This window comes from Balaenoptera borealis (assembly GCF_965194805.1).
Source record: "Balaenoptera borealis genome assembly, chromosome: 5".
NCBI lineage: Eukaryota > Metazoa > Chordata > Mammalia > Artiodactyla > Balaenopteridae > Balaenoptera > Balaenoptera borealis.
Window position 1 is genome coordinate 1633172 of NC_138862.1, and position 16492 is coordinate 1649663.

General features: G+C 55.1%; 1 protein-coding gene across 4 annotated transcripts in view; it reads right to left on the reverse strand.

Annotated features, from left to right (window-relative positions):
- SLX9 (SLX9 ribosome biogenesis factor) overlaps positions 1-16492 on the reverse strand; it is a 29440-nt gene that overhangs the window by 12158 nt on the left and 790 nt on the right. For 3 of the 4 annotated variants that reach the window (XM_082392557.1, XM_082392558.1, XM_082392559.1), the window contains exons 2-3: positions 12066-12174; positions 1494-1562 (exon numbers count right to left, since the gene is read on the reverse strand). In XM_082392557.1, coding sequence (XP_082248683.1) covers positions 1494-1562; positions 12066-12174 — 178 coding nt within the window. Of the gene's footprint in view, positions 1-1493; positions 1563-2059; positions 2398-11981; positions 12175-16492 lie in introns of those variants that run through there. The other variant, XM_082392560.1, reaches the window with a different exon arrangement.

The window sequence follows — 16492 nt, forward strand, 5'->3', positions numbered from 1 at the left end:
TGGGCATAAGGACGCCCACTGTAAAATTCTTCCTACTTTTCTGTACAGAACTTTTCATAATGAAATACTAAGTAAAATCAACTTGGGAGATGTAGCTAAAGCTATATTCAGAGGCTGACATACAGCCTTTCATTCCTAAACAAAACATACAAAAATAAATACGTCACTAAAACAAACCTAAAAAAACCAAGAATGGGGTACAAAAAAACCCCAGAAACTAACAACTTGGAAAACAGAAAAGTAGAAGTGACAACTAAATACAAGAATTCTTGGCATGGAAGAGACAAAATTAACCAGAAATTAGAGAGGGGGATACAAATAAAGAATGATAAACAGGATATTAAATAATGAGAAGCCAACAACTCTGCTAATAAATGTTGAAATCTGATTAGATTAGATGTTTTTATAGGAAAATGAGTGACCAAGATTAACTCAAGTAGTTAAAAAAAGACCAACCGTCATGGAAGAAAACTTAAACGTCATCAAAAAATTGTAGCCCAGGAACGTTCAGGGCCCCAGTGCTCCCGGCCTATTAACTTTTCCAAATCCATTTTACAAAGAATATTTTGCACAACTCCATGCTAGGGACTGTGAAAAAGAAGATGGATGAATGAATCATTTCCTTAAGAAACATCCAAAAAGTGAAAGAAAACTTAAAATTAACAATTGTGGAAGAAATTGATAAATTTCTCTAAAAAATTAAAAGCATACAGTTTCTTTAAAACCATCAAGGAAAAAATAATGCAGATCATGTTTTAACTGCGTGAGAACATAAAGAAAAAAACATTTCAAATTAATTTTAGAAGTCAGCAAAACACTAAAAAGACAACCGTAAGAAAAAAATTTCAAAACAATCTTCACAAGAAAATCTTTAGAAAAAATCAGCAGATATTCAGCATCATGAAATATAAGTATCTTTTCAAAGCAAAATTAATAAGAAGAAATCCACCCCACAGACAGGCGCTCGGAAAGGAGGGAGTCACCAACCCCCGCAGAGCGGAGGCCCGGGGTCCCCGACCCCACCAGGTGGGTGAAGAGCCACCTCTGCTGGGGACCCTGTACTGTCACACGCCCGGAGGAGGGCCTGGAGGGACACACACAGACCCAGAAAGTGGGAAATTTCGTAGGTATCATAAAACACCCAACCCGCACGTGCTCCCTTTGCGATGCTTTCCACGGGAGAAGCAGCTTCCTGCGACGTTCCCGATGCGGGGGGTTGGGGGTCGAGGCAAGGCCGTGCGGACCCTTGCACGGGTGACAGGGCCAGCCCCTCCCCCGCGGGGCCGCCTGCTCGTCACATCACAGGCCCCCTCCTCCAGGGCCCCAGACCACCCAAAGCGGGCTCCGAGCCAGCCCGGGACAAGGCCCCAGCGGGGACAGGGCCCCAGCGGGGACAGGGACTCAGCGGGGACAGGGACTCAGCGGGGACAAGGACTCAGCGGGGACAAGGACTCAGCGGGGACAAGGTCTCAGCAGGGACAGGGGGAGCTTACTCTGCAGCCACCTCTCGCGCCGCAGCTTCAGCTTCTCCTTCTTGGGCAAAACAGCCTTGGCCTTGGCACCTGCGGACAGAGAACACGGGGTGAGCAGGACAAAGCCAGGAGCCCACGGTGCGCACACAGGCGTAGCTGTTCAGGGTGCCCGGCCATCGCGCCTGCCCGCGGCTGCGGGTCACCAGGCCCCCCAGGCAGGGCCGCAGCACACCGGGCAGAGCGACTCCAGCCTGCCCCGCTCGCCGGGCCTTAGCTGGTTTCCCCAGAGGTAACGCGGCTTAAGCCCAGGCCACGTTCCACCCGGGGCGCATTCTGTACAGGATCCGACTGTCCCGCAGATTCCCGAGCTGGTAAAACACACCCACCGCGTCTAAGGAGAAGCAGCGCAGAGACGAGCTCCGTCAGGGCGGCGCTCCTGGTCAGCTGGACTTGTCAGTTCAGGACCCCCTGTAAACGCCCACAACCCGTGACTCCCACGGGGATCTAATCCCTTTCCCGAGTCAGATCCCACACGCGGCGGCCGTGCCTGGAGCTGGCCTGCTTTCCTCCCCACTCACCCCGACCTCTGAGGCCAGCAGGAAGGGGAGGCGCAGGGCCGTCAGTCACCCTGGGCCAGGTCGGCGGGCTGCTCGGGATGCGGGCGGCTGTGCACGAGGGTGACGGGAGGGAGGGGCTGTGTGGCGGGCGCCCCGCAGGCGTCAGCGGCCGTGGGGCCGTGGGTGAGGGTGGCGATGCCCCCGGGCCGGTGCGGGGCCCGACCGCCAGTGGGGTGAGGGCGGCATGTCTGGGGCGGGAGCCTGAACAAGGGCAGCAGCGGCAGGAGACAGCAGAGGCGCCTCACACGGGAGCCTCGGACCCACCCTCAAAGGTCCAGGGAGAGGTCTTCTCTGCCTTACTCCTGATTCTGAAATAATTTCAAAAGAAAAAAAAGAGTCTACGACCCGCAGAGAGAGACAGAACCGTAAGCGCACGCAGCATCCGAACGAGGGGCAGGCTGGCACGCGTGTCGGGACCCTCCCCGCGCCACCCAGGACCCCGGCCCAGCAGTCCGGGAAATGGGACCCGGCACGCCGACCCTGTGAGGCCCAGGGGATTGGGGAAGCTTCAGTCTCGCGGAGGCTGCAGGCCCGAGAACAGGGGAGCCTCCGGCCCAGGGCGGCCAACAGACGCCGCCCCCAGGAGCACGGGAGGGAACAGGCGGGAACGGGCACTGCGGGGCCAAGGCGCCTCGGGTCTGCTCACCTCAGCGTCCCACCAGGGACCCCGAGGGCATCTGGAGGCTCCAAAAGCCCAACAAGCCCAACCCCGAAGGACGGGCAAAGCCCTTCACTGGGACAGTGAGGGGCCAGCGGGCCAGGTGGACCAGCCTTAAGAAGAAGGCGGTATCTGGGCAGGGCCGCCACGTCCCCAGGGCTGCGGTCAGGGCGGAGTGAGCGGTGCTCTATCCTGTCTCTGGACATCTCCAGGGCTGAAGAAAGACATGTAGGTCCAGCCAAAGGAAGAGGGCCTGGCCCCACAGTGGCTTTAATGGACGTTTTCAATCTCACAGGAGAGAGGCCCTGCGAAGAGTCCTCGAGTGTCCCTGACCGCATCCACCCGACCCTGGTACTTCAAGCCAACCCTAGATGGGCCAGCGCCCATCCTCCGGACTCTGGGACAGCAGCCACATGTAAGTTCCCCAGGTGTCTGAGCCAGCCCTGTGAAAGGGTCCCGCCTGCGGACATGTTGCCAAGCGCCAAGTGCAAGTGCCCGACACACAGTGAGGCCAAACAAGTGAAACATCAGAGCTTGGAGCAGAGAAAAGCGTCTTGCAGGGCCGAGCAAGGAGACGGGTGCTTTGTGCTCAAAAAACCCCAAACTGCCTGAAGGCTTCAGCAAAGCGTTTTTAAAGGCCAGGTGACGGAGGCGGGTGGCAGGGTATGTGATCATCTCGTGCACAGTTCTCTAACTGGCTGATGGTGAGGTAACAGGGTGCTCAACATTAGGCACCAGAAGGTCTGGGGGCTACATGCTCAGGATCATCAAGTAGTTAATTTCTTCCACTTAGTGGTGGTTTTTAGCATCTGAAAAACTCAGGAAATATGCTCAAGATACTATTATCTGGGCACTTCAGACAGGAGCTACAGCAGAGGATGTGCGAGAGGGGCCTGCCCGCCCCCCCCCAAGGCCCCAAGGGGTCCCGCTCGATTACAGACACACCCCGTGAGAACGGGCCATCCACGCTGGACGGGGGACACTCAGGGGGACACTGGCCAGCACCAAGAGGGCAGCGGTACCACGTCGAGCCTGTACCGTCCGCTCCCTCCTGAAACCTGCGTATCACTTCTCTCCATCCCAGCACCAAGCCCCCTCGGGCTCAGCCCTGGACAGGCCAAAGACCACAGGTCCCCCTCAGAGGAAGGTTCTGGAACGGCAGGAGAGGAGAGGACAGGGAAGGCGCTCAGGCCACCCCACCTGGTAACAGAGGAGGAGCACCTGCCGGTGACCAGGCCCAGCTTCACTGACCCGAGAACACAATTCCAGAAATCGCCACCCCCATGTAGGCGGCTCCGGGGGGAGCACTTGTCCCTCCTCGTGGCCAGGAGGGCCTCCCAGTCAGTGTGTGGAGCACAGGACAGAGGCACTCCGTGCGCCTCGTGGGAGACAACCAGGGCTAATACCAGGCCAACATCCCCCCAGCGGGGCCCCAGCTTCACTGAGCTGCCCGCACGAGGGGCCCCGTCTAGACAAAGAGCAGCCTGCGGCCCCTTCCCGGGTGGCATCAGGCCCGCCCAGGTCAGGGGGCATCTGCGCGCTGGGACGGGTCACAGACACACAGCCCACGTGGGGGACACAGGGACAGCTGTTACTTGTAATGTCGCTTCCCTCTTTCCTACAACGTGCACATCCTGCTTTTTCAACTATGAAATGTTGTTTTTTACACAAGTAACTTTAGCAGGAGAGGCTGGTCCCTAACTTTCAAGTCTCTGCCAGGGGCACGCTGCGCTGCAAGGGGGGCCCGCGGCCATTCAGTGTGGACGGCTCGGCACCCACCCAGGCACTGGCTCGGCTGCCGTGGAGCCAAGAGCTCAGCCAGGAGGGGGCACAGGGGCCCCGTCCACAGCCTGGCCCCTCCTACCGCCTCCGAGACCCCAGGGCAGCCCTGGTCCACTTTCTCCACCGCGGAGCCCGCTGGAGGCCAACACTTGCGTGCCACCTCTCAGGGCCTCCTGTCCCGTGTGTGCGGCTGTCCCCGTGCAGTGAGATGCTGGCCCTCAGGGGGCTGCGCGCCCCACTGCTGCCACCAGGCTGGGACCCTCCTCTGCCCAGGTGGCAGCCAGACGTGACATCTCCATAAGCGAGTGAACGGGACCACATCCCGTCAGCGGGCAGCAGGCAGGAGGGACAGGCAGCGTTTCTGCACCGCAGGGCGTCGTGTCCTGCTGCCTTTATGCCCCCCCCCATTTTTTTTTGGCTGCGTTGGGTCTTCCTTGCTGCGCGTGGGCTTTCTCTAGTTGCGGCGAGCGGGGGCTGCTCTTCGGTGTGGTGCGCGGGCTTCTCATTGCAGTGGCTTCTCTTTTTGCGGAGCACGGGCTCTAGGCGCGCAGGCTTCAGTAGTTGTGGCACACGGGCTCAGTAGTTGTGGCTCGTGGGCTCTAGAGCACGGGCTCAGTAGTTGTGGTGCACAGACTTAGTTGCCCCGTGGCATGTGGGATCTTCCCTGACCAGGGCTCGAACCCGTGTCCCCTGAACTGGCAGGCGGATTCTTAACCACTGCGCCACCAGGGAAGCCCCCTTTATGCCATTCTGAAGACATTTAGATCCCACAGGCAACCTTACACCACGGACACTCAGCCCGCCATGCTGCCGTGAGCATGTCGGCACCACACGTTCCCAGACAGGGGAGGAGGTCGCCACAATCCTCCTCGTCTTCCACTTGGGCTGCACTCTGCACTCAGCGCTCTGCAAGGACAAACTCACAGGGTCCCCTGACACCCCTTCTTGCAGAGAAAGAAGCTGATCACAGAAAGCCTCAGGCCGCCAGCAGGGAAGGGGGGGCAGGATGTGCCCCAACAGGTTGGCTTCACAATTGGCTCCTGACCCCCTGCCAAGACGGGAGAGAGAATAACTGAAGCACGGTTCACCCGGGACAAATCCATCAGCACTGCAGATATGCGACTGTGTGAGAGAAAACCCAAATCGCCACCAGGAGGCCACGTGGCAACATCTATGGGTCCTGGTTTGCCCACCCCCACCCAGTCCAGCGTCTCAACGTGTCAGGATGCCAGGCTCAAGAAACAGCAACCCACTGGCTTCCCAAGCAAAAAAGCTTGGCCCCCAGGGAAGTCGGCAGAGCCTCCTCCAACAAGTGGACCCTCACACCAGCCCTGCTCGCTACCACAGGCCAGCGGGTCCCGGAGGGAGAGATGCCCAGAGCTATCGCAGAGCACAGGCCAGTAGAGTGCCTGCCCTGCCAGCACCGCACGCAAGCGCTCCCAGGGTCAGGACACTGGCCCAGACCAAGATCTGGGGCCCTGGCCCACCTGAGGCCTCCTGCACCCATAACCCGAATGCCAGCAGCACAGCACAGCTGGGGTGGGGGTACACAACACACCTATCATGTCACAGCTCCAAGGGTCAGTGTGAGCCACAGCAGGGTACAGGCCCCACCTGTCATGCTGTCACTGGCCAGTGCCCAGGGTAGACTCAGGTGGGTCAGTCTGCACCCGTGTCTGCCCTCAGGAGAATGAAGGGGGACCACCAGGGTGGGCCAGGCAGCTACTCTGCGGGACTGAGGGCCCAAGGTCCCACCTGTCAGTGGGAGGAGGACCACAGCCCACTCTATAGCCAGGCCACTGGGGTGCCACGCAAAGGGGGATGGTAACACAGGGAGCAGAGGCCAGGCTGAGGCTCTGAGAGGGAAGCACCGAGAGAGCTCCTGGAGCTGGGCAGGGAGACCCCTTGTCCGCAGGGATGCTCCAGCCACTGGCAGGGGACACAAGGGGGCTGCTGGGCCACTCCCATCGCCCACCCTGAGCCCAACATCCTGGCGGGCATGGGCACTTAGCAAACGTTCACCACACTACATGGACTTCGCTTTTGCCCGCAAATACACCTCCTAAGGCCACCTGGCCGCCCCCGACGCACGAATTCAGCCACCCCTGCACCGGCACTGCCGGGACGGGCATGGGGGCTCTCACTGCTCGGCCCAGCACAGGGAAGTGGGGTCGCGGGCGGAGGGCGAGTGTTATGATGTGATTTCTTTTGTGCTATAATTCCTACTCATCCCGTGTGACACACACGAGTTGGGAAGACACGTTAGGTGGTTCAAAATGGAGCCACAGTGGCCAATGTGAACCTCCGCGTCAGCTGTTTTGAAACGTCCGCTGCAGGACCGTGAGTGTCTTAGTGATGAACTGAGAGCATTACCTTAGATGAGACGTTTGATGGGGCACGTACGTCACTGAAACAGAAGAAACAACTGATGCAGCCCAGACCCCCTTCCCAGGACAAACGATGTTCCTTAAAGAGACCCCTGAGCCCAGCGACTGGAAGCGACTCCGCGCTGCCGAGAGCTGTTCCAGAGACGCTGCCCGAGGCCCTCCCGCTCAGCCGCCGGGGACCTGCTGCCGGCTAAGATGCCGCCTCCTGCCCGAAGACTCCGGCAGTGGTCCGGCACCTCTCCTCTCTGATTACCTGTGTCCCGTGCTGTGTGCCATAAGCCGAGTGACCGTCCACCTCCACCCCCGCGGTTCTGACCCGCCCTTCCTGCTCGGCCCTGCAACACAACAGCGCAAGAACTGGGGTGCAGGGCGCGCTGCGGGACACCGGGGTCCCTGTGCACCCAGCTCCTCGGCACCTTGGGCCCATCCACACACGCCTCCTCACAAGGCCACGCTGCGGCCAAATCCCCTGCACTTCCTGCCAGCCGAGAGCCCGCCCAGAGCCGGGAAGAAGGCGCTGGGAAAGACCCCGTCCTGCGAGGAGGAGGAGCCGGCCCGAGGGCCCCAAACCCTCCCTCTCTGAACCGTGCGGGCAGGATCCTCCGTGCCCTTCCCTGCTTCCGTCTGTCCAAAAGAACGGGCTCAACGCAGGCAGAGCAAGGCGAGAAGAGCCCAGCAGTGGGGCCCTTCCTGTCCCCCGGCTGCCAGCAGGCCCAGAGCAGCGGCCCATGCCTTCCATCCTCTCCTTGAGCACACAGAGCTCAGGCCCTGTTAGTGCAGGCAGCCCTGGACACAGTGGGCACCCCTCCCAGGGCCTCCCCCCACGGCCAGGAGGCAAGCGCCCAGGCAGCACGCGGGGTGCTCAGAGCCTGCGGCCACAGAGGACGGCGGGCCACGCACCGCGGCCAAGCCCAGGAGGGCTTCCTCCAGCTCCCAGACCCGCAAGTGCCGCTGCCCACCGGAGACCTCCAGGGCTCCCCTCAGCGGCCTCAGGAGGCCAGGGAGGCCAAGGGGAGAGTGAACCGCCCCTGGCCAACGCGGGTCTCCACAGAGCAGCGGCTCCCTCCAGGCCTGACTCTCACTGTTCCTGTTACACTCGGGCCGGGTGGAGAGGAGTAGAGCTTAGTAAAGCTCTAAGTGGATTATTCTGTCACAGCCCTGGCGTCACAGCCCTGGCGTCACAGCCCTGACTTGAAAGGCAGAGCAAGTCCCTCGATGGGGAGCTGCATCCGAAGTCCCTAAAGACAGCCTCTGGGAAGCGCTCGGGTCCCGTCTGCGCCCCAAGGTCAGCCCTCCCAAGCCTCCTCTCCTCCTCCAGGCAGGACCCGCTCCAGTTCTGGGCTCAGCCTGAAGACGAGACGCAGCTCTGCTGCCCTCTGCTGAGCACCTGCCTCGGAGGAAACCGAGTTCTGGAGGAAACCGCAGCGGTCTGCCAGCGGGGGGTGGGGGGGGGGAGCTCAGGCCGCAGGGAAAGGGAAGGTCAGGGCAGAGCTCTCTGCTTGGGTGGGGGAAGGGGGTGCCTCGGCAGCACAGCCCCCCGGGAGATGAAGGTGGGTGACCCCAAAGCCAAGTCCCTCCACCGGGGCCTCGAGGCCTCCGTGTCCACTCACCAGCGTCACTTCCCCACCTCTTCCACCCAGAGCCCCTGCAGACGTGCTGCCACCGCCACCTCCTCCCTCCTGCCCTCCTGCTCCCGCGTCCCTCACCAAGACCGTCCTCCACTCACTCACGCCCCCGTTTGAGTCCAGGGGCCGGGACTGCCCAGCCCAGGGCACAGGCGGAGGGCTGGCAACAGCGCAGGCGCTTATCTGAGCACCGAGTGGCTTGTTTCCCGCAACAGCACAGCACAAAGAGCACAGAACTGGAGGGCGGTGCCCTGTGCGGGGCAGGATGCTGGCGCCCAGGCTGCAGGGGAGGGTGTGGGCGCAGGTCTGCGCTGGGAGGGGAGTGCAGCAGACACGCGTCCACCCCGGGGCGGGGCGGGGGGGACCCACAACCAGGCTCCTCTGGGACCACATGGACCACACGGGCACAGTGGCCAGGGACGCGGGGAGCAGTGCTATTTGCACCTCAGCCCAGGGCAAGGACGTGCTCATCCAGGCAGACAGGCGCCCTCGCCGTCACGGCCCAGCAGGTCACTGAGCAGAGCTGAGTCACCGGATGCCACTTTCCACATGACCTGCCTCTGCCCCGGGCCACCGGTCCCAGCTCAAACCCAGGGGAGCCACGAGGCCCATCGCCCAAGAGATCCAGGGCACTGGCCAATCAGGAGGCAGGTCTGAGGAACCCCAAAACGCAAGAGCAGCTGGAGAGGGAGGCGTGGGTAGGGTGAAAGACACCTGCCACGGGGAACCAGGGCACCTCAGCCAGCAGAGGGCCTCGCTCAACGGGACACGTGGCCGATCACTCCTCCAGCATCACCGGGCACTTACGGAAGCCAGGCCCAGGTGCCGTTCCCCACTTTCCACGTTTACTGACACATCTGAACCCCAAAGCAGGCAGCACTGAGGAGGCAAGGACCAGTATTACCCCTGTTACAGGTGAGCAGCCAAGGGCCACAGAGCCAAGTGGCCGGCCCCAGCCCCCAGCTGCGAGGCTCCGGAGCACACGCCCCACAACCGCCGTCAGCGCTGGGCCTCAGGCGGCCCACCCACTTCCTCCAGTCCCCCGGGACCTGAGGCTCTCACAGCTCTGCCAGCCGCGAGGCCGCAGAGCTCACAGCAGCCAGCGCCCTGAGCCCTGCACCCCAGAGCCCGGGCCCTCTCCTTCTGTATATTTTCTTTAATTTTCTGTATATTATGACACTGTGACATCCTTAATAAAAACAAAACAAAACAAAACAAAACACCTATCTGGCTGGAGAGAGACTGCTTTCTGGAGGTTGGCCAGCCCCCATCTTCTGCCTCCTGGCCACCCTGCTGCTTTCCCGCGGGGCCCTGCGCGCCGTGCCCTGGTCGCTAGGACCTGTGAGTGTAACAAACCTCTTCCTCAGCTGCCCCTTCTCCTCCATGGTCACACCCCACAGACCACCTCGTGAAGGAAAATAAACACTGCCTTCATTCTCTCCCTGTCCCCCCTCCACACCCCTGTGGTTTTCAGGCCACACCACCCAGATTTTAAGTGTCCCCTCTGCTGGGAGGTGACATCTGCTCTTTCTGGTTGGCCATGCTCTCCGGGCAGCCAATGCTGTCTGTGGCGGCCTGGAATTTTCTACAACCCCTCAGATTTAGTACGAAGGCTCAGGGGTAACTGAGTTCTGCCTGCCGCACACTGAGACAGTCCCACAGATCAGGACCGCAAGGGCTGACCAGGAGATCTGGATGACAGCCCATCGCAGCTCAGGACCGAGAGGAGACGGGGGCTTCTATGCTCCTGCAGCCGCGAGGCAGGACCCACTAGGCCCTGGGCCAGTGTCCTGAACCTGGCAGCATCGGAGACCCCTGGAGCGGGTGTGAAAACAAGGTTCCGCAGGTCTGGGATGGAACCCCAGGGATGCCGGTGCCGGCCAGAAAAGCCATCAAAACTGCCCGGTACACAAACCGTAAAAGAACCAGTGAACACACAGAAAGTTGTCTGATCATGTGGGTCACCAAAGGGACCTGAGTGGCCACGGCTCCGGCCCTCCCAGGCACACCCTGCCCGCCCTAACGAAGGCAAGTCCCTGCGGCACCCCCCGTGGGAAAGCACTCAGGCAGGTCACGCAGCCAGAGCTGCCATGTGCTCTGCGGAATCCATCCCAAGAAACAGCAGAAGAGTCTGACGGCCGAGAACGTGGTACCCACAAACACAGCACTTTGGAGGTCAGGATTACTTTGGGCTGGAGGCAAACAGAATCAGCAGGTGCAGAAAGACGCCGCCCACAACTTCCCTTCTCTGACTGAGGACAGAAAATTCTCAAATGAGGACTGCCATACATCCCCCTTCCGAGGAAGTCTCATGGCCACGAGGACACCAGAGCCGGCACCACATGGACCTGCATGAACCTTCCTCCACGTACTCACCCCCCCCCCCAGTTTGCCCTGGGAAGCCCACAGCATCACTGCTCTGGGCTAAGACGCTGCAGAGGCCCAAGTTCTCACCACCGCTTTGAGTTACTCATCACTGAGGTTTCTCCCACGTGATGTGACCTGCACACAGCAGTAATTTGTTTTTCTCTTGTTAATCTGTCTTTGTTAGTCTAACTTGCAGGGTCCTAGCCAAGAACCTAGGAGGGTAGAGGGGAGGCGGCTTCCCTCCCTACAGCTTCAACATACAAGGAATGGCAAGGAGATTCGGATAATCTCCCCAGTGAAATAAAAAAAAATCCAAAGCAATGATGCAAACAACATGACCTCATGGGAGATGCTTGATATAAGCCGTACCTGTGAAATAACTACAGCATACAACCGCAACGACTGTTTACAAACTGTAGACGCAAACCCAGAAAAACTACGCCAAAAACCTAGAAGCCCTGCCCTGGAGGCCAGAGTGCTCCCAACAGGGCTACAGACGCTTTTATTCTCAATGGCTCAGCTGTAAATGTGCAGCTCACATATGCAGCATGAAGCTTCTCTCCAGAAAGTGGTGGCAGTGTGGCCACCCAGGGCAGGAGAGCCGCTCCTCTCCTCCAGGAGCAGCCCAGACGGGACGCTGGAGCCAGGAACACCACAAAGCCCCAAGTGGGGGAGGTGCAGTAGGAAAAAAGACCTCCCCCACACGATAAACACGTGAAGGAAAGGGGAGCGGGGCCTGCAACGCGCCCTTGTTCCCACCTGGTTTTGACTGAGGCAATCACGAAGATGGGCGCTTCTTCTACTTCATTTATCTGAAATAAGGAATTACCACTGATCTGTTTAGGTGTGATGATGGCCTTGTAGGCGCGTTTATGTCTTTTTTTCTAAGAGCTCTTAAAAATACTTACTAAAGAATTCTTGAGGGAAATGCTGTTTGTTTCAAAATAACCCAGTACTGTGTGTGCTGAAATCAGAGGATGGGCACGTGGACTGTCTTTATACCAGCTTCCGCTTAGCACATCCTTAAAATTTTCCACTAATAAAAAAAACCTCTTAGAAGTGTACAGGCGGACCTGAAATCTGCTCTGGCCCATGCCTGTGAGCACGTGGAAGCTGGCCAGGCGCCCACCCCTGAGGTCCGTCCTGCTCGCTCTCACCTCTCCTGACGGAGGCGAGGCTCCTCGCGTCCACGTCCAGCTTCTGCACCAAGGCGCTGGGGTCTATCGTGGTCCCGGCAAACACACTGGCACTCGTGAAAGCCCACTCCTGAGATGGAAACAGAGGAGACCTAAGACCTGCTCTGTGGCTTCAGAGACCCCTCGGCGAGGGCCGGACCCCCGCTTTTCCAGAGGGGGAGCCGGAGAGGAGCCCAAGGCCACCCCAGCTCAGACCCCAGAGCTCTCAAGCCACATCCTTTCTGCAGCCTCGGTTCACCACCCAGCCCTGGATCCTGGTTGCGGGACCCTCTGAGACCAGATGCAGGATCAGTAATGATTACGAATTACACCCTCAACACTCAGGAGCCCCTGTGAGAGGAACCAGGTTCCCCCCACACCTCCCACCTTCCCACTGTCCCTCCCGTTTCACAGCCACTGCTCCCTCTCAGCAATCTCCCTGTTTCCCACCCCCATTCACCCCACATCAAGATTTCAAAATCCTCCAGGTCACTCTGCCCATCACACTGTGCTAACCCAGACCCGCCTCCCAGGCCTGGCCAGCTCATTCGGGTCCAAGCTCCAGGACAGGGGCCTTGGAAGGGGCACCAATAACACGGGGGCTTGGGCACAACCTCTGAGCAGACGCTGGCCAGGCAGCAAGCCGCCCTGGCCCGGGGGCAGCTTCCAGGAAGCGGCGTCACGGCAGGCTGGAGGTGGTGTGAGCTCAAGGCTGCACTGGCTCAGGAGTGGCCGGACAGAATGGCAAAGCCACTAGTCCCTGTGAAGGCGGGTCAAAACATCAGCTCCCTGAACTATGACAGCAGCCTCCCAGCCACACACACGTATCCAGCGGTAAAGGGCAAGGATCTCTGTGGCCATGGGGGCTTAAGCACAGTCTGACCAGTAAGGGGCTTGTGCTGACCCAGGCTGCCAGGCTGAAAGATAAAGACAAGAAAAAACAGGAGCAGGGAGATGGGAGGCCGTGCGCTGGCGGAGAGTGGACCCGGAGTCACACGGCAGCCCAGAGCCAGGCCAGCGAGCAAATAAACAACCACATGAACAGCATCAAGCCCCCGCAGTGCCACCATGCACTGCCTAAGACATCCGGTTTTCAACAGCAACAGAGCAGGACCTGTGCAAAGAAACTGGGAAGCAAGACCTAGGCAACAGAAGCTGCTTCTGAGGGGCCCACATGTTGGACTTGGCAACAGCCTCATAGCGGCCACTGTAAATATACTCAGGACTAAAAGAGACCCTGTCTAAAGAACTACAGGAAAGTTATGGTGACAACATCTCATCAAACAGAGAACATCAGTAAAGAGACAGAAATCATTTAAAAATAAAATGCTACAAGGACATACTGCACAACACAGGAAATATAGCCAACGTTTTATAATAACTATAAATGGAATATAACCTTTAAAAATTGTGAATCACTATGTTGTACACCTGTAACTTATATAACATTGTACATCAACTATATCTCAATTTTTAAAAAACAGAAAAAAATAAATAAAATTACAGCAATCAATTCAGTGTGGCATTGGCATAAGGATATACAAACAGATCAACAGAACATATTAGAGTCCATAAATAGACCCACACATATATGGTCAATTGATTTTTGACAAAAGCTCCAAGATAATTTAATGGAGAACTCCAATAAATTATGTGGAAACAAAATGATATTTATATGGGGAAAAAAATGATTCTCAACCCCTACTGCATACCATAACAAAAAATATATATGTTTTTCATAATGTATATTTTTATAATATATATAAGTAAATAAAATTCTGGAGTAAAAAAGTACGTTAATCAAAATGAAGAATTTCACTACAGAGATTCAAAAGTAAATCTAAGCTGGCAGAGGAAAAAAATCAGTGAATATGAAGAAAGATCAATAGAAATTGTACCTTATGAAGAAAAGACGGAAAAAGAACAGAGCTTCACAGAAAAAAATGAATAGAAATAACCTTACACAACAGCCTTGCAGAAAAACAAATAGAGCCTCAGAGCACCATTCAGCATGCCAACCTATGTACATGTAACGGAAGTACCAGAAGAAGAGAGACAGAACAGGGCAGAAAAAGTATTCGAAGAAATTATGTCTGAACACTTGCCAAAGTTGATGGAAAACCCTAACCTATACATCCAAACTCAATGAACTCCAAGTAGGATAAACAAACTCCAAACAGAACAAGCAGAGAGATCTACACCAAGACACATCATAGTCAAAACGTTTAAAGGCAAAGAGAAAATCTTGAAAGCAGCAAAAAATGACTCATCACATACAAGGGAACCCCAATAAGATTAACAGCTGACCTCTCATGAGAAACAATGGAGGCCAGAAGGCAGTGGGATAACATAAAAGTGGTGAAAGACTATAGTCAACCAAGAATCTTATATCCAGCAAAACTATCCTTCAAAGATGAAGGTAAAATAAACACAGTCCCAGATAAACTAAAGCTGAGAGAATCTGTTGCTAGTAGACCTGCCTTATAAGAAATATTAATAAAGTTTTTTTAGGCTAAAAGCAAATGATACCAGACAGTAATTCAAATCCACAAAAACAAAACAAGAGGCCTGGAAAAGGTAAACATGTAACTAGCTATGAAAGGATAATTGTAACAACTTACAGTTGGGTTGTAACATATTTGGACACAACTTGCATACATAACAGTAACAGCACAACAAGGGGATAAGAGGGAATGGAGTTAAACAGTAGTGAAGATTCCGTCTTTCACTTGAATTAAGATGTAAATACTGATGTACATCATGGGCCCTATGTCAACCAGCAAAGGATATCCACTGACAAAAAGTCTCTCCATGACCAAACTCTGCTCAGACTCCCCTGAGCTTTTCAACTAAACCTTGACTTTTCACAACACCAAAAGCACAAACAACAAGAGAAAACAAGATAAACTGGACCTCATCAAAATTAAAAACTGTGCTTCCAAGGACAATATCAAGAAAGTAAAAAGACAACCCACAGAAGTAAAAAAAATATTTGCAAACCATATATATCTGATAAGGGTTTACTATCCAGAATATATAAAGAACTCTGACAATTCAACAAAAAGACAATCAACATAATTTTTAAATGGGCAAAGGACTTGAATAGACATTTCTCCAGAGATACACAATCAACAAGCCCATGAAAAAAATCCTCAACATTATTCATTAGCCCTTAGGGAAATGCAAATCAAAACAATGAAATACCACCTCACATCCAGTAGGATGGCTATAATCAAAAAGACAGACGATAACAAGTGCTGGTGAGGATGTGGAGAAATTGGAACCCTCATTTATTGCTGGTGGGACTCTAAAATGGCACAGCCATTGTGGAAAGTAATCTGGCAATTCCTCAAAAAGTTCAACACAGAGTTCCATACATCCTAGCAATTCCACTCCATGCATCCACAGAAAAATTTGTACACAGCAGTATTATCATGATGGCCAAAAATTTGAAACAACCTAACTATCCAACTTATGAATGGATAAATAAAATGTGACATGGTCTGGTATACCCATACAATGGAATATTTTTCAGCCATAAAAAGAATAAAGACAACAAAGAAAAGGATGCTACAAAAATAGTACTATAAGGATGAACTGCAAAAGCACGCCCAGTGAAAGAACCCTGACACAAAAGGCCACGTATCGTATAATTCCATTTGTATGAAACATCCAGAAGAGGCATATATATACAGAAAGCAGATTCATGGTTGCCAGAATGACCTAATGACTGATAATAAGTATGGGGTTTCCTTTTAGGGTGATGAAAATGTTCTGAAATCTGTAGTGATGATTGTGCAAATCTGTGAATATACTAAAAAAAAAAAAAAAAACCCATTAAATTGTACACTTTAAATGGGTGAATTTTATGACATGAATTCTACCCCAACAAAGTTTTTATGAAAACCAGGGCACTGATGGCCAGACCCTGGCTTCAAACATCGGCTCCTCCATCAGCAGCTGAATGTCCTTGGTAATTTATTTAAACTCTCAGTTTTTTCCTCATTTCAGCAAAATGAGGGTTGGGGCTGTTAAGAAGAAGTAAAGTGCCTGGCACACAGCAAGTGCTTAACAAACATGGCTGTTCTCTTTAACGTTACTGATCCAAAGCCACGGTCCCCACAAGCCAGCAAGATTTTGTCCACTGTCCAGGTGCTAGCCCCTTGGTTACAAACACCAGTAAATGCTTCCAGGAAGCTCCAGGGTCAGCACCTGGACAAAGAAAACATGGTCTAATCAAAGAGTGGAACATTGTTCCACCACAAAAAGGAATGAAGCATTGATACACATTATACAACCTCCAGGAGTGCTGAAAACGCTATGCTAAGTCCAAGAAGCCAAACGCAAAGGCCACAGCCTACACGCAAAGGCCACGGCTCCATCCATAGGAAATGTACCGAACAGAGGCA